Source organism: Dendronephthya gigantea, unplaced genomic scaffold (assembly GCF_004324835.1).
Source record: "Dendronephthya gigantea isolate DGI-Jeju-01 unplaced genomic scaffold, DenGig_1.0 000144F, whole genome shotgun sequence".
NCBI lineage: Eukaryota > Metazoa > Cnidaria > Anthozoa > Malacalcyonacea > Nephtheidae > Dendronephthya > Dendronephthya gigantea.
This window is the reverse complement of record NW_021163154.1, coordinates 492,345-510,240: the sequence shown is the minus strand read 5'-3', so window position 1 is coordinate 510,240 and position 17,896 is coordinate 492,345. Positions and strand designations below refer to the sequence as shown.

General features: G+C 36.4%; 2 protein-coding genes across 4 annotated transcripts; one reads left to right on the top strand and one right to left on the bottom strand.

Moving 5' to 3' along the window:
- Positions 1-1,018: 1,018 nt before the first annotated feature.
- LOC114536772 (chondroitin sulfate ABC exolyase-like) lies at positions 1,019-7,077 on the top strand. The gene is made up of 5 exons (XM_028558124.1): positions 1,019-1,084; positions 1,345-1,436; positions 2,684-5,078; positions 5,142-5,537; positions 6,285-7,077. Exons 2-5 carry the CDS (start codon positions 1,370-1,372, stop codon positions 7,039-7,041), a joined length of 3,615 nt encoding a protein of 1,204 aa, XP_028413925.1. The 5' UTR covers positions 1,019-1,084; positions 1,345-1,369; the 3' UTR covers positions 7,042-7,077.
- Positions 7,078-8,711: 1,634 nt separating this feature from the next.
- On the bottom strand, positions 8,712-17,149 carry LOC114536743. 3 transcript variants are annotated; one of them, XM_028558094.1, is made up of 3 exons: positions 17,093-17,118; positions 14,875-14,962; positions 8,712-10,829 (listed from the first exon to the last, which is right to left on the bottom strand). In XM_028558094.1, the coding sequence occupies exon 3, from the start codon at positions 10,818-10,820 to the stop codon at positions 9,039-9,041; it is 1,782 nt and encodes a 593-aa protein (XP_028413895.1). In that variant the 5' UTR covers positions 10,821-10,829; positions 14,875-14,962; positions 17,093-17,118; the 3' UTR covers positions 8,712-9,038. The 3 variants fall into 3 exon arrangements, with proteins under 3 accessions (XP_028413895.1, XP_028413892.1, XP_028413893.1); XM_028558091.1 differs by lacking the exon at positions 14,875-14,962 and having other exon boundaries at positions 17,093-17,149; XM_028558092.1 differs by lacking the exons at positions 14,875-14,962; positions 17,093-17,118 and adding an exon at positions 11,920-11,978.
- Between the last annotated feature and the right edge of the window lie 747 nt (positions 17,150-17,896).

Below are 17,896 nucleotides of genomic sequence, written 5' to 3'. Positions count from 1 at the left end.
CGACGGTGTTATATAAAAACAAACGATTGTTGTTCCTGTCTCCTGAATACGTTTGCGGCGATAAGGTTGCGTTAAAACCCTTTTAGACCATGCGTCATATTTCCCACGAACCGAAAGAAGCCTACATTTAACAGACGCCAAAACGCACAGTTTGTAACAAGTCTGTAAATAGTTTGTTCACAAGCTGACAACAAGATGTGTTCACATTGCTTAATCCAAGTCAGTGTAGCTTGCGACAAGCTGTCAACAAAATGTCACATTGCTTGCTTCTAGTTGTTGTAACAAGTTTTGACAAGTTGTTGACAACTTGTGGCAAAGTGCGGTGACATTTAAATTTCAAATTATACTCTTAGGCCGAAGTTACCTCCGTCGGAATATTATCATAAAGTTTATAATATGTTACATGTTTGCAGGGAGTTTTTTAGGTGTATTTTATCATCATGAGAGCTTTATTTAAGTCCCAACAGGAGGGAAAGTAAAGTAAATATTTAGCTATTTAATCATAGATAGTTGCTGGGAAATCATAATGCACTTGCGAATTAATAAGCTATCTAAACGTTATATTTGTAGTTTGGTGGCATCTCGGCTTTAATTAAACTGACTGGATGTTGAAGAAGGTTGCTTCCATGCTGTGTTGGACGACATATCCCGGAGTTCTACGCACAGTACAACCAGAAAGTTCATTGAAGCGGAACAATATGACACCAGAAAAATATTCAACCAAAATACGAACTGCATGAATATCCATAACTATTCCTATATTCATCACTAAAAATATGCTTCAATTTTATATTTATTTCATAATAAAAATGATCATTTTGAAAGTGAATCATACTGATGATGAAGGCCTATGCAAACATCTTTCATTTCTTCTCATTTGGGTTAAAATCAATCATCCGGATAAATGACATCAACGCTAAAACATTTGAAAGCTGAAGTTTTATAAGATGGGCATGTCAGAGATAAGAAGCAATCCTTCTATCTTCGTCTTCGCGCCGGTAAAGTTCTTTGCAGCGCAGTATCTGGATCACTGTTTTTCCAAAATTTAGGAGAGGAATTGAAGTTATTGTTCACAGAAGATAAAGTAAGGGTAACACTGCCTTAACAGTCCAGTCCACTGCATGAACATTTTTATTCAAACTCGATTGTTTGCAAAACTTATCAACAGAGAACGTAATGCTAGAGATTGCCGTAATATAATTATGTAAATTCAAAGGGAAATTATTCATTTTTTACATTTTACTATGAAACACGTGTGATTGTACCGTTTAACAATTGAGTATAATGAAAGTGCATTTTTTCGAAGATTTAGTTGAGTTGATAAATTTTATTTTTAATTTTTAGAACATCAACGAGCGAGGATAGAAATATGAACTGCGCGTTTGTCTTAATGTTCGTTGTTCTCGTTCCGGGAGCAATTTCAAGTGTTGCAGTTGGTAGGTCGTCAAACACAATGCAAACATGAATATTGTAGAATAATATCTCTATTAAAACTTAAAAGTTGTAGACGTGTTAGAACTGGTAACTAACCAACGTGTGATTGTTTAATCACAAAATTTTGGGAAAAAGTATTTCAAACTATATATTTGAAATTTCGCGAAAACTGTTTGTATGTAGTACATTCATGCACAATTGAATTTTATAGCTCGAGTTAATTGTATTTGATTTTACTCATGTGACTATAGTTTTGTCTTTCACTATACTTCTCTTGTTATTTAAGGGTTAGAGACTGTTTTAGCCGAGAGCAATCTTGAACTTTTTAGTTCATTTTAAGTAAAGAAAATACGAACATTATAGTCTCTAACAGTTTTAATATACAATCTGAGTTAATTGATTGCTGAAGATCCAATGTAAGAGCTATATTTATATTAAGAAATGATATTAAAAAGACGTTCAAAAAGGAAATCAAACGGTTCAACAATTTATCATCAAAATTATTTAACCAGAAGAAATTTAAATTTGGCTTCTCCACATTGTTGTGTCATTATTGTATTTTCCAATTATACCTTTAAAGATGGATACACTCCATAATAACTTTGCTTTTACGGTATGGAATCATCGATAAATCACGGTTTTCATTGGTTGTTGCGAATAAACTAGGATTCCTATGATCTGTCGCCAGGCAACAAGAAACAACGTGGTTAATTTGATTGATTGAATCCACGCGATGATTGTATGATTAAATGCATATGCAAAAAAAGAGAACTGCATTTCACAAGAACTTTTCACTGTTGAAAATGCTAGCATTTTATATTAGCGCCAAGGGACTTTGGATGCGTGTATTTATAGTTAGAACTGAGTATTGCTGGATATATAGATACTGTAGTAAATATACTGATATCTGCCCAGTCCAAACATATTTATTTGGCAGACCCATTCAATTCGAGATGTTTACAAAATAAAAAAAATAACAAAAAAATTAATAAATCTCAAACTCAAAACATTCAAAACCAGCACATGCATATCGCAATATATAGTTTGAATATGTACCTCCCCGTTTGGTTTATAGTTTGTACCTTCGAAGTATGGAAAAATTTTCTGAAACTGCCATCTGCTATCGACTCTTCCTATTCTTCCCTAAAACTAGAATTTCCCAGAGGAGCGTGGGTCCTTTTTTCAAGTTTCAAAACAGTATTATAATGATTTTAGGTGTATAGTTCTTTCCTTTTCTTTCTCATTCTAGAATATAACTTTGAAGGTTCAATTCCGAGCGAAATCAGCCCAAAAACCAATTTGCAAATCACCACAAGTCGCTTCAAAAAAGGATCAAAATCACTGAAATGGCAATGGAGTGCGGCACAGAAGCTGACTTGGGATCTTTCCGCAAAGAACGTGCAAATCAAAAGGAACGCTGGAATACAAATTTGGGTTCATAATTCGGAAGCATTGGCTAATAAGTGTCTATCTATCTGTGTTCGGCAATTGCAAGATTCCAGTGAGAAAAATTTTTGTTTTCCCTTTTCTCTCAATTTTAAAGGCTGGAGAGGAGCATGGGTATCATACTCGGAATTTTTTGGATGTTCTACAACATCATCTGCATCAGTCCGCGGGCAACAAAACTACGTCGGAAAAGTCAAACAGTTTACAATTACAGCTCCTTCCGGCGTAACATCATCGAAAACCTTGCACATTGACTTTTTAAGATTTCTTGATAAGCTTCCCACTGGAACACGAGATTTAATCGTCCCACCTCTAACATATGTAGAGTCAAACCAAAACTACTGTACGAGTTGTAGCAAAATATTTTCTGGTTTAACTCAAGAAGATGCTTTGTTAAGACACAGGCGAAAATCGTTCTGGCATCAAATATACCGTTGGAGCCTACAACCTGCGTATCCCTCATTACCCTCTACAGTGGATTCCTCAAAAATGACCGCTATTACTGAAATAACTCGACGTTTAATTAATTGGTACGCAAGTGACACCCATGCATTTACAACAATCCCTCACAGTGTCTCTACAACTGACTCGTTTCTTAAACATCGGTGGGACAGTTTGGTGAAATATTTTGACGATGCACGAGTACAATATCAGAAGTTGTTAAAAGGTGGTTCGACCACTCCCAATTCTGGATTATTTTCACGAAATGACAAATCGAAAGCTCGCGGTGGAATAGAAGAATTTTCGTTCGTTCACCATAGGGTCCTACTTCCGTTGACGTTAGAATTTCATCTTAAGTCGCGTACAGTCGAGGTCGAACATGTCGCCTGTGAATTCGCTAAAAAGTATAACTGTGATTCCGGAAATACCCTCGCTGATGCGGATGTGGAAGCAATTACTGGCAAAGATGCTTCATTAAAGGCGTCTTTTAGAGCTTCCTATAGCCGTTCGTTTGATTCTACCAGCAACGATATGGCTCCTAAATGCTCAACAGTAAAAAAAGCCTGCGTTGAACATGTCAAGGGAGCTTTAGAGAGCATCAGTAATCTTCGTAAAACAAAGATAATTGGGCTTATGAATTACTTAAAAGATCAAGGGTTGAGCAAAGGAAGTGCGCTTGGCTCCATGGACCACGAACTCCTTCAAATGACGGGCTTTCTGCATTCAATGTTCTTGATGCGAAAACATCTCGCTTCAGACATGGTTGAAACGATGAAATGGTATGTGGAGTTTGGAGAGGTTTACCAAGAAACGTTTGAGTTCAAGGGCAGTACCGCGGACAGGATACGAAGTGCAATGTTGTATCGATTGATGGCCGTGCTTGCGATGCCTGAAAGTAATAAGGAAGAGAAGACTAAAAAGATTCGAGATATGGACGCATTTAAAAGATGGGTTGAGAACGCCTTGAGTGTCACTGAAGGACTTTCGGGACTTGTTAAGCCAGATTACACGGTTTTCCATCACAAGACATTTTACGCCTCTGCATATGGTCCTCAAGCATTGCATACAGTTGCTTTGATTTCTTCCCTGCTGGAAGAAACAGCTTTTGAGTTAAGTAGCCAGATAAAATTGAATATAATCGACTCATTAAAAGTCCTTCGAATAAGCGCTGTTCTCTATTCGACTCCTAGTTCGATTGGTGCGCGTTTTCCGCGTTATGATCAAGCCATTCTTGCTGAAATGGTGCCAGCCTATTGTTACATGGCCACGAAATCTCCTTCAAAAGACTACCTGGCCAACGGTGATCCGAATTTCAACTCTGATTTAGCTGAAGTTCGCATGTGTCTCCGACTCTATCAACCAGTTCCTGGAAGCTGTACCGGCGAATTAAATGAAAGACTTTGCCAGGGTAAAGCATCAAGGATTTACTACTTGAACACGCTGGGTTCTTTGGAAATCATAGAAAGAGTAAAACGCCTCGCCGCCACATACAAAATTGGCCCAAGAAAATGGTTTTATAAAGCGGAAGAATCACCAATAGGTCACTGGGCAAAACAGTTTGGATCGTTTAGCGTACATCGCAGAGATGACTGGGCAGTTTCCATGAAAGGTTTTGACAAGTTTGTTTGGGATTTTGAAAGTGGCAAGGATAATATCTATGGAATGTATGGCAGTCATGGAGCAATGCTAATAGCAAACAGTGAGGCAGCCCTGAGTTCGAAAAACATAGACAAAGGATGGGATTGGAGAAATTCCTGGTACCACTGCAGTTAACCTGCCGTATACAGATATGGCAACCTATAGCCGCAGTGTGCACGACAGTACAACCCGGCGGATAATGCTATGGCCGGTGGTTTGTTCCTCGAAGGTAGTAAAGGCAAAAGACAATCTCGGAATGGTGTATTTGGTATGGACTTTAAACAACCCACATATATTGGGGAAAAAAGTTCACCTTTTAAGACAGTTGATTTTCGCTTCAAGAAATCAGTGTTTTTCTACGACGATCTCATTGTATCGCTTGGATCAAACATTCAACACAATGGTCAAAATTATGAAGTTCATACCACATTGTTCCAAGATTTGATGCCTTCAACCAGTTCTTCATCCAGCAGCACTTCGTCTTCAAATATCTTTTCTTGCAATAATAATGGTTTATCGACCAAAACATCCTGGTCAAATATTGAACTGGCAATACTGGTGGATGTTAATGGAAACAGGTGAGAAATATGTATTTTCACCAAATACCAGCACCAGATATATTTGTAGAATTATAAAGAGGGAAATGCCAACGATTCCACCTAAATCGACATCTTGTTATGTATTCTCGCAGTCGACAAACTTTATTAATTGTGATGATAGATATATTTTTTAAATAATTATGTTCAACTTTATTATTGTGATGATAAATTTCGAAATAATGCAATCAAGGCCAGAAATGCAACCAAATACTGGTGTCAAATACTAAACTAAAAACTGAGTTCAAAACTGAACCGCATGAGCACTCACACCTCACCACTTACCTGCATTTCTGGCCATGGATAGTTTTTTAAGCATGGTAAGTATTTGCCTTCTAGTAAAAAAGTTTACAACTTTAATACACTTACGCAAAGATGACTATAATAGATATAAAACTAATCAAGGCATTATCAATGCTGGCAAAAGTGGTTCTTCATACATTTTTTTATGAAAACGCATTTGTTTTTATGCCGCGTGCTTACCATGATGCATGCATTAGCATAATGCATGATGCATGATGGCATAGCAATTCACTTTGAATGCAGTGTAGGATACACGCGCTCATCGAAGAAGGAGCGCTTTTTGTAAAGCGATATTATAGCATGATAGTTTTAGAAACAAAAATACACAAACTTTATGTATAAATATTTTCTATTTTTGAGACTTGCGGTGTAAGATAATTAGGTACTGTTATCTGATTAATGATCGATCTGTTATGCGCTTTAAAGGTATTATGTCCCTAATCCAGACAGCCAAGGTTTGGTACTTCATCGTAACCAAAGGCAAGATTCCTATAAGGCAAATAGAAATCCACCCGAAGCAACAAATGGCATGTATTGTACAGCGTGGTTTAACCACGGTAGAAATCCCTCAGGAGCAAAATCGAAATATGAATATGCTGTGCAAGTAAACGCAGAACCGTCCAGTGGTACAAAAAAGGCGCAACTCGTTCCGAGCAACAGATATCGTGTCATTAAGAAATCTGCAAAAACACATGTTGTAGAATTCAAAGAACATAACGGCAGAGGTCTTGTCTATGGCTACGTCGTCTTCCCTATTTCTCCTTCAAAGGCAGTGAGAGTAGGAAAAAGTGGTCCAATAAAATCTGTTTTACAACAAAGTATTATGATGACAGAGGAAACAACAAGTCCTAAACGGTTGTATATAAGCGTGAAATCACCCCAATTGAAGCTGGAACAAATAGATCAATCACCATCGTGGTGCAAGGGAGGAAAGACTAATCCATCGAGGAACGGAGACGTTGATGAAACTTTGCTGTATTGTTCCAAGAGCGCTGATCAATCTGTTCACATTAATTTACGCAAACCCAACCAATGGTCAAGATTACTATCTTTATACGTTGGAGGAAAAAATAAAACGGGTTCTAAAAGTGATTACCTGGAACGAGCAGAGGCCCCAAATCATAGCCTTCTGAAATTCAACAAACTACAAAACGGAGCAGAAACAGAAGTGGCTTTCCAGTAATATAATTGGAACATTTCCTCCATCTGTTCTTGAACAAAAGGGAGAATAATAACTATTATTTGACTAGAAAAAAAACAGAACTCCATGTTTGCAATTTAGCGTAACCTTTGTCCGTCTGCATGTATAAACATTACATTCTATTAGTGTAGTTTCAACATGAAATATAGTCCATATTTCCGCGCATCCATGTATTATTCTTTAATTTATTATAATTTACAGCTGTATCCTCTATAAAAAAGTGAACAGCTGAAAAATGGCGAGAGTTTCAACTGTTCCAACGTATCGACATAAGTATATGAGGGGGCAAAATAATTCTTAAAGCTTGCTGATTGGCTAAGACAAAAAGAGAGCATGCACGATAGCGTCAGCATTTTAACCGTCATTTTTCAAACTATATTTAAAAATATAAAATGAAATCATGGAGTGAAATATTACAACAATAATAAAAGATTTAAAGATCATCACAGCACAGAAACAGTTGGTGAAATAGGAACGACTCGTAGTTTACAATCTTTGAAGTGGTAGGTGTCTATATTTTGCTTATTCAGTGTTTGCTGTAAGAATGCATTGTTTTTTTGACAAGTACGAGCTTGGTATGTCGTTTTGCAAGGAGCTAACTGACCGTTTAAGGCTTTACATCATCGCTTAAACTTTAAAAAGAGTTCTCAAAAGTGTACTTCAGAGTTTTGATGAAACAAATATCACTTTGCAGCTTATATAGTTGCTAAAATCATTGAATGAAATAAATAATCGAAAAACAACATTCGACGTTTAGTGCTTGTATTGTTTATTATAAATATTTGTGCTGTTTTGACGTTTTGAAGGTTTAGCTATAGAAAATTTTGACACTCACTTAAACTGCAACGTAATGCAGCAGGCCATCAGGTGATTTCTGTTCACCTTCACGACTGTCTTTGTTTCCGAAAAATTTGCACGAGTTATTTCATAATATTAGCGTAGAAAGTTAGGTCTGGCTAGCTCAGGAAATATTTTGCTTCGTTCAAAATGGCGAGGGGTTGCTATATATGCATGTATTTCTAGTAAAGTCTTGCTTTCCATCTTCGGGTAGTTGAGTCTGTTTACCGATCTAGACAGATGTAATGTTAATCGTTCCTTATATTTATTTACCTTTACTAAGTACATGAAAAAGTAAGAAGAATTAAATTTTTCAACTGGAATTTTGTAACTTCTTAATGTTACTTCACGCATTTTTGCACACAAAAGTTTATGAGATGTGTAATCGAATTAAATGTCACCTTTGCCATTGAGCCATGGCTATGCAGGTGCTTTTTCCGCGTTTTATATACACTCATTTCCGCGTCTTACACCCTTTTTCGTGTTTTACCCTCTTTTCCACGTTTTACCCTTTTTTCCGCGTTTTCCCTCATCTCCGCGTTTTACCCTTTTTTCCGCGTTTTACTCCCTTTCTTGCGTTTTACCCTTTTCCGCACTTACCTTTTTCCGCTTCCGCAATTCCGCTTCCGCTTTTTACTCTTACCCGGAGAGAAAGTGATAAAGCAGTAGTAAAAATAATGAATAAAAGTCTGGCAGGACTGTTACTAAATTAAAGGAGCCGTCGCTAATCGCTTTTCGTTTAAATATTTTCCATGTAACCTGTAACATCGGTATCGAGTTCTCTTAAGATCGAAGGAAATTTTCTTCAAGGCCATTTTTATCATAGTACGATTATTCATTATTATTATTAATATTATTATTCCCTCATTGTAGGCTATCACGTATCACGCGTTCTTATTGGCTACGGTATTAGTGCGATATTAATGATGGACTATAATAATATGATAGAGGGCTGACTAAACATTATAAAAATGTCACTGAAGTAATCAGAAAATGAAAATAAACTTTTTGCAGTTACTTTTCAGCTATGAGAGTAGAAATATAGGTTTAGCTAACGGATTTAAAAAAAATTACTATAGGTGCATGCAAGGTAAACTATAACGGTTATTACGTTCATGACATTGATAAGTTGTTCTTCCGGCTTAAAAATAACATTTTTTGCCTTTTCCTAGCTTGTGCTTACATCCCTTAGATATCTTTCTCCCAAACTTGTCGGTGAGTTCTACCGTGAGAAAATCTGTTCCTTGATAACTCCAACTGCCAATTGCATACATTTCTCTCTTCGGCCCGGACAGCGCAGTCGTTATGTCTTGATGAACTTCTTGACCATTCTGCCATCTTGCGGAATGTTTCCCTACTAATTCAAAGACGGCTTTCCACGTGCACTTTACGTCGAGCGGTGTTCTGAAGAAATTGATTAGAATTGCTTTTTTCTTTGGTACCTTAACCGAGACTTCCGTCTTATCAGGTATATTGTACATTTTCGTTTTACTAGCTTCGATATTAAAAGAGGTTGCGGCAAAAATTTCACTCCGAAAAATTGGTTTTGTCCCTGCTCCAGAAAAATCACCACTAATGTTTACAGATGTTCCAACATTTACAGCCAGAGACAATCCAGTACCGATTTTAAGTGATGATCTAGTTGAAAACGTTGTAAACAATTTGGTGCACCTGTATGGAATAAAAAAAGCTGAGCATAACAACGGATGGCCAACTTTAACTGGACGAGTAGTTTTGGTGTCGTTAGGTGGATTCTTGTCTTCAACGATGAATTTTAGAGCATTTAGTGCCAACATGTTTGTATGTTCCGAGATATCCGCGCACTTATATGTGCTACTGTCTGCCGATTTATCCATTGCATTCATTGAGCAACGTTTAAAGTGTCCGGATGCATCTTTCACATTTATCGCGAGATCAGGTCTTTCAACCCACGAGTCTCCATTGTAGGCCCCCATCTTACAACATTTAAACTCTTCCAAGCAGTACAACTTTTGGCACGACGACCTATATAGACCCGTCATGTAGTATCCAGATGCACACGAACTCCACCCTTTGCGATCAAACGAACTCCAGACATTGTGATTGTAACAGTTGCCCCAACTCTTTACTTGGGATTTTGGTCGACAGCATTTGGCTTCTTCTATATTGTATAAATTATGTCCCGACGTTCTATAGAGTCCTGTCATGTAATAGCCATTTCCGCAGACAGACCAACCCTTGCGATCAAAACTTCCCCACCAGTTGTGGTTGTAACAATCTTGATCTTTCTTTGATGGATACAGATAACCCGGCGCATCGACACACTTTGCTTCTTCGAGGAGGTAAATAGGGTCGGACCCAGATCGCGTGTTCCGATACATTCCTGTCATGTATGTGCCACTTCGACACAATGACCAACCTACACGATCAAAGCTTCCCCACCAGTTTTCGATGTGACTTTGTACACCAGGTATTGTAACATATGCCTTCATGTATCTTCGGTATCCGTTGTTTGTCTCCCACTCATGACTGAGTCTACGAAGCACTTGTTTAGCGACGTCAATGTCGCCAACTTCGCTGACGGAATATGCACTAGGTCCACCACAGCAGCTTTGTGGTCCATGACAGGGTGACCACGAGCGGCATTTGGTTGTGCATCGACTTTGCTTCACTTTTTGTCCGTTTGGATAGACATTTCCACATTGACATTCATCGCCTTTTGTCGCAGCCAAAATATATCCCTTATTTCTGCAGGTATCTTGACACATAAGATTTGAGTTGTGACCTCCCATTTGCTTTGTCAGGCCTGCAAATGGGAATGAAGAAAAACATCCTTCTACTGCATTGTAGTTTACTGATCGTTTTTTCTGAATTGTACCACTTGACGTCGATACCGCAAACGGTGACATGAATGTAATCAAAACCAACACTTTTGGGAGGAACATTTTCAATCTCTATCAATAAAAAAGTAAATCATGTTGAAAGTACATTCCATTAGAAGTTAAGTTGGAAGCTAAATTTATAGGCTAAATTGAGTTCGTTGCATTTAAATTTCCCGCGAAATCGAGTATTTTAAGTGTAAAGTTCATATTAACGGTCGACATACATCATGGCAACCGCTAAAAGAAAATAATAGCGATCAAAATCACTCTGCGGATTTAATGAACTTCAACTTGATAAAGTTTAGACAATATTTCGCAACTTGTTTGGGCTGAACTTCGCCTTTGTTTTACTTATTTTTCGAAACTTTTAAGCTTGGTTTCATCGTTGTTATCATAGATTTCAGGATAGTTTCATTAATCTTTTCGGCTGCTTTCGTCGGAGAAATATGGAATAGGCCAAAAAAAACGCAGGTGAAAAATTAGTTTTTTCCAAACTACTTCGTCTGACGTTTTGAAAATGTATTTCATTTTTCTTCTTCTTCTCTGTGCAAAATTTGGCGACATCTATTTCGTGCAAAATCTATGTTTTTGTTATAAAAAGTATTAGAAACTAAATGAAAAGTGACAGTCAGATTATATAATTTTCAAACCTGATGACTGAAATGGTTTCATTAATTCAAATTTATTCACAAAGATCACTGTATTTTTTATCTTTATACCATGCACAATGATACTGTTAAAATGGTAAAAAGTAACTGACTGAAATGTTTTTGTTTATTTCGTTTTGATAAAGGACATGCATACGATGCATGGCACCTGAAGGCCGATTTTATTTAAAAGTCGAATTCGAATGCATCTGACGTTCTCTATATTTTGTGTCACTACAAAACACTAATCTTTCTATCTACTACCGTGCAATAGATGCATGTTTAATAACCACCGGAATAGTTGAAAAGAAAAGGACACCATTATAAAAGGAAAACACTTCCGAATTTTCAGGTTTAATACTTTTTTCGCCTTCGGCTTTGCCATCATGTTTTGTACATCTTCAACACGGCTGCTCGCATTGTGGTTACTTTTAGCATAATATTGTGGGAAAATAAATATTAAATGGCAATTCAAAATAGATAATGATATTATGTCTTAGTTATGAATATTTTACCGTCCATGTCATGCATGAGTGCCAAGTTCAAAAGTTGTTTTGCTTTTCAGTCGGTATGCATGACATCACATGTACTGTAGTCTATATACACAGGGAAAATAAACTAAAAAACTCCGTTGTATATTATATCTCTTATAGTTTTCAGTGGCGTAGGAAGGGCCAAGATTTTTCAAGGGACCAAAGGTGACCTTTTTGTGAAAAAAAAGCCTTTTTGGGAAGCGAAAAGAAACAAAAAAGTATCTACTATTTCCCAATAATCCTTAAATTGAGAGGGATTTGCGGCCATTTCAGAGGCCTATATCTCAAAATTTTCTGGGGAGAGCATGCCCCCGGACCCCCCTAGCAGTAAGAAGCCCAAGAAATACGAAAAATGCTCTGCGGTTGGCGGTCTCTGAATTTTTCGTCCCCTATATATATATTTTTATTAACCATTTTAACCGTCCTTTTTATTAACCAAAAGTGCCCCTAGAAGCTGGTGCCCCCCAAACCTCTGGATGCTTCCTACGCCCTTGATAGTTTTTGCCAACAGATTTCTGCTATTTTTTTTTTGATGAGTTGTAAAATTGCTGTAGAATTACAGCTTATTGATCGATAAAATTGGTATAAAATAATTTTAAATGAGAAATGTGAACATGGTGGTGGTTCGACCGTGACTTTTCAATAATTTTAGTCACAAAAACATAAATTTTGCACCAAATACAGTAGGGGGCTAGAGTTTGAGTCCAGTCGTCTTAGAATTCCAGTAATAAATCCTGGCAGTGTATTCGAGTTAAAACATGCGTGCTAATGTTTCAGTATTTTAAACCATATTAATTGCACACTGTTTTGGTCCCAATTAATGATCTAAATTATAACACAATAAAGTTCTCATTCTTTTTCACTGCCCAAGATGGGTGGGGAAAAGGGCAAAGTGATGGTGCACCAGGACAAATAGTTGCATTAAGTATTGAAGGATTTTTTTCTCGTATAATCGCAGAAAAAGTGGAAATTTCAAAAGGTGGTATGCAACTAACCTTGGAGAGGTTTCGAAGAAATTAAATTCTACTCAAGCAAACTTTTAGCTGCTTCGGTCATGCTGGGTTTGGCAATATTGAAAGATATAATAGAATCCTAATTAAAGAGAAGTATCATCCAGTTCTTCAAGGAAATGGAATTTCATCTGGTACAAAGAAGATCGCGCGTCTAACTACATGATAATCACCCTAAGCACATGCACATCTTCTATGTGCCAGAAATCTTTTAGAAGCAAACTCGTTCTGGTGATCTCGTTTTCATGACTTTCCACCTCAAATTCCAGATCTAAAACTTATGAGACACTTTTAGGACTGTTTTAATCGGAAAAGGGCAAGGCACATACCCACCAGCCAGGATGACTTGAGGCAAGTGGTCAACGAATGCTGGCAAGGTAGTGAACGTGCGAAATTAAAAACCTAAGAAATCTATGCCAGCAAGAGTATAAAGGCCGTTTCAAGAGCAAAAATAAGGGATACGGCTAAGCATTGAAATGGAATGCATGTTTGCACATTAACATACGTTTAATGAATATCATAACATCTCATAGTTGTTGTGCAGCATGTACTTTTCAGTTTACTTATTTACTTTTTTGCAGTTCACTTATCGGTAAGGTTTTCTATAGAAAATTAATATATGCCGCTAAAACAATGAAATACAGTCACTGGACTCAAACTTTTGCCTCCTCCTTTATATGTCGCCAAATTTTGCACAAATAACAGGAAAAAAAATAATTTTTTTTTTTTTAAAAATTGAGACGAAATAGTTTGGAAAAAACTAAATTTTAACCTGAGTTTGTGTCGGCCCTTATCATATTTCCCCCCAAGAAAGCAGCCGAAAAGGTTGATGAAAACATCACAAAAACGTCTCAAATGAAAGGCAAAACTCCTTCACCTAAAAAACAATTATAACAACGATGAAGGTATCGAAAAGTGTGTAAACGAAAGGCGAAAACAGGGATATAAAACGGCGAAAAGCTTTGTACTGCAGAAATACGTTTTTTGCATAATAAGCCTCATTATGCTTAGTCAGGTGCATCATATCTTCTCTGATTAAAGCTGTTAAAAAGTAAGTTTTATCAAACCTAATATTATATACTATTAATATTGAGAGTAGTTTGGAAAATCTAATACTCAGTTCTAGCTTTTATATTAAACTGAAAAACACTAAGAACTTTGCCCCCTCCCATGCATGCCCTACATTTTCATAGCTTAATAGAAGTAGCAGGTTTGAGGTCTACTCCCAGTGTATTTATAAACAGATTTGGTACATTTTTCTCACTATAACCTTACTATAACCTTTCTTCAGTAGAAAGAAATCAAGCTTGTTTATCCAGCACATACCATGGTTAGAAAAGCAGCACTTATTTATCACTAGCTATTTGTTTTCCGAACAGGTTGACAAGTCTTCACTTTGTTGTACATATATGACATTTTAATTGTCATTTAGCTTAGGGTTGTTCAATTGTCACATTGATTTGCATTGGTGTAAAGGCCTTCAAATTTATTTTGAGGAATTCAGCTTCCTCATTCATATGTCTGACTTTCATTTTACCACCGAAATATATTTTTGAGGATTCACGAAGAAATACTAAAATGATTTATTTTGCTACCAGTGCAATATCATCTGATGAATTTCATTGGTCCCTAGCTATGTACTGATGACTGAAAATTTTCTATGGCATGCTCATCAAGTGCAATTAATACTTGTTGCACTTAAACACAATGGAGTAGATACTGACAACCAGGGGTGCATAATATACATATTCACAACCCCTCGTTTTCAGTATCTATACTCCATTAATTGTGTTAAGGTGCAACAAGTATGAATTGCACTTGATGAACATGCATGCCATAATTAAGCTAAGCATTTTATAGGCTGGCCTTTGATTTCTTTCTTATAACTAGGAAAAGTTATGAACTCAAGCTGCTCAAACCTACTTACATTTCCAACTTCCTTTTCTGGTCTAAGTGTGGTATGATTAAAATCAGATGGGGCTGTTGCTGTTTATGTGCAGTGCATCCAACTGGCTCTAGTAGAAAAATGTATCAATTAAATCCGGTTACACTGGTAGCACCCTAGTCAGGCAACTCTAAATAGTAATATTACTTATATTAGGTTTGATAAAACTTACTTCAGTTTTAATAGCTTTAATCAGAGAAGATGTAAAAGCGCCTTACTATACACAAAAGAGCTGAAAAGAGAGTTCACTTTATAACTTTTTCACGGACATGGACATCACATTATTGATATTGATTATTGAATGACTTCAACTATTTGTCCTGTATTCCAAAGTGCATGTCCTAGGTTAGACAGTGAGGAAAAGGACGACGACGATCAAAGCGAAGAAAAAGCATCAAGTTTGAAAAATTAACAAATTGCGTGCGTATATTAGCAATGTAGCAGGGCTACAGAATTCAAGGGCCAGGCTCATTTTATCAAAAATTGACTGTTTTTATGGAAAAATGTTGATATCGAATGACACAATTTGCTTTTGAACGGAATTTATTTTACTGCTTCTTCTGTTTACATGTTTCTCATTCCGGGTTTTAAAGATTCCGGAAGTTCTCATTCCGGCTTTTAAAGATTCAGCAGATTCTCCTTCCTGGTTTTAAAGATTCCGCAGATTCCCATTCCGGCTTTAATTATTCCGGAGATTCTCATTCCGGCTTTTAAAGATTCCGGAGATTCTCATTCCGGGTTTTAATCATTCCGGAGATTCTCATTCCGACTTTTAAAGACTCCGGAAATTCTCGTTCCGGGTTTTAAAGATTCCGCAGATTCTCATTCCCCGTTCCCCGTTCTTGGCTCCCCGTCCCTCGATTACCCGCTCTTGGTTTTTAGGAAAAAGCGTAGAGCCTAACGTGACAATGCGGGAATATTTGTTTTACACAATAATTAATACAACTTTTTTGCTATCTTAGATTTAGTCACTTGGAATTATATATAAACATAAACTTATAATACTAAACAATGTCTATCAAGTGTATTTTGCGATGAAATTTTAGCTTTTAGGATATCCGTTGCGTACAAATATTGGTATCAAAATTGCACATCGCTATAAACTTTACGAAAACAGTCATAAGGTAGCATTCCAGTTATTTATTACAGTTCACTGGTAATTCGTAACAACCGAGTAGAATATGTACCCTCCTAGACGCTCGCTTGGTGATAACAAAACAGTCGAACCCCAACCGTCCAGCTTTCACGATCCATGACATAGAATTTTGACAATAAGTATGACGAGTAAGAATAAGTTTGACGAGTATAGCTCCTACCTATATACGATGAAATTAACTATATAGCAGATATATACATACAGTATACATGCTAGTTTTATTTATTGCATGCATCTACTGATTTTCAATCATTGCTATCATGAAATATAGAAACGTTTTATATAACGTTTTTCAAATTAAACAAGACGTTTGCAAAGCGTTTACTCGAGCTAAAGAAGCTGCTTTTAGCCAAGAAAGTTTATAAATAAAAGTAGAAGACTGCAAAAACATCGCATGTTTAACTTAAAACGAGGGCCATCTTTAAGAGCGGAAGAAAAGTCCATATTGATTGCCCATGTCCATTTTAGCAACATGCTTAATAGCTTACTAGATTTTAAAATTAAAATAACACATGGAGTACAAAAAATATGCGCAGTCCGCCTTTTAGTTTTGATCGAGTTGGTCTAGAAAGGGTACATTCAAAAATACCTGGGCGCACATAATAAAACGCACTATTATATTACTAATTTACTATCATTCGGAATCATATGTATAATCAAATAGCTTCATAAAAAGTTAACATCGCCTGTTTCCCAGCTGCTTCAAGCTGGAAATTTATTAGTCGATGCCCCATCAGTTATAATTTATCGACTCTTGCAGCTTATAGTAATGGTTAAAAAATCGACCTTCAAAACGTCAAAACAGTACAAAACTTAACTCTGGAACTAAAGCGTCAAACGCCGGCTTTAAAAGCTCGGAATAGAAATTTTTTAAAAATTAAATCCAAATTTGAACTTTGAAAAATTCTAAAAGCTCTGCTCATATGATGTGGAAATTTGAGTCTGAAATGCATTTAATCTAAATCTGAAATATCAGTATTTCCAATTGTGGCCTGCATGCAAATAGTTATGTAATTTTTATATCCTCTTATATACTGTACATACCTCAAAATCCTTATTTCTTTCTTTCTCCATCAGTTAGTATTCGTTGGGAACTCAAATTCATATGCCTGATAAAGCTTGCGTGCCAGCTTCTTTTAATGTCTGGGTTGTTATTGCGCAGAACTGAGTTCCGTTTCAGCTCCGTGATCCATATTTGGCGGCGATTATAGGTTAATAATCGCATGTTTTATCTTATCATTTTAATTTCCTAACAAAGACATGTATATTGAACACAATCAATACATTGCTATAAACTGTCTAACTTGCTATAAACTAGAAAAATTTCGTATGAGCACAGAAAAAAGGTCGTAAGATCTACGCGATTCATTTGACAAAACTTGTTCCTATAGTAGAATTAGAATACAATCATTATTTACCATCAGCCTACCGATTAAGTTCCGGCAGGGAGATTTTGGAGTATGTGAATTTCAATGACACATTTATTTCACTTATCAATCAGATTGAGGATATATGAAATAGATAGTATAGATGGTTTGATATCATAACTTCACAAAACAACCGCTATAATTATACTGTCATTGCTATCAATAAATACACAAACGGTATCGCGATGTTTCTCCACTCGATGAAAGCGTTTTAATAATTAAATAAGCCGAGTACGTAGCGAAACGGAGCGATACGCTAAGTTACGTTGTAACATAAAGAATACAGAATTTGTTAATTAGGAAAATTTTAAGATTGCAATTTTAACAATTAAATAGCACCGCCAGGAAGTTTATACCAATTTCTACATTCCGAAGCCAAGGTAAGCAACTTTAAATTTTTTAATGAATTTAACCACGCACC

Bases quoted from the DNA above. Each gene is read 5' to 3' on its own strand.
- LOC114536772 (XM_028558124.1), top strand. From the start codon at position 1,370: ATGAACTGCGCGTTTGTCTTAATGTTCGTTGTTCTCGTTCCGGGAGCA. The intron at 1,437-2,683 runs GTAGGTCGTCAA...TTCTCATTCTAG, and splicing joins AATTTCAAGTGTTGCAGTTG to AATATAACTTTGAAGGTTCA. The intron at 5,538-6,284 runs GTGAGAAATATG...TGCGCTTTAAAG, and splicing joins GTGGATGTTAATGGAAACAG to GTATTATGTCCCTAATCCAG.
- LOC114536743 (XM_028558091.1), bottom strand. From the start codon at position 17,122: ATGGAGAAAGAAAGAAATAAGGATTTTGAG. The intron at 10,830-17,092 runs GTATGTACAGTA...TTTTATTGATAG, and splicing joins AAAGAAATAAGGATTTTGAG to AGATTGAAAATGTTCCTCCC.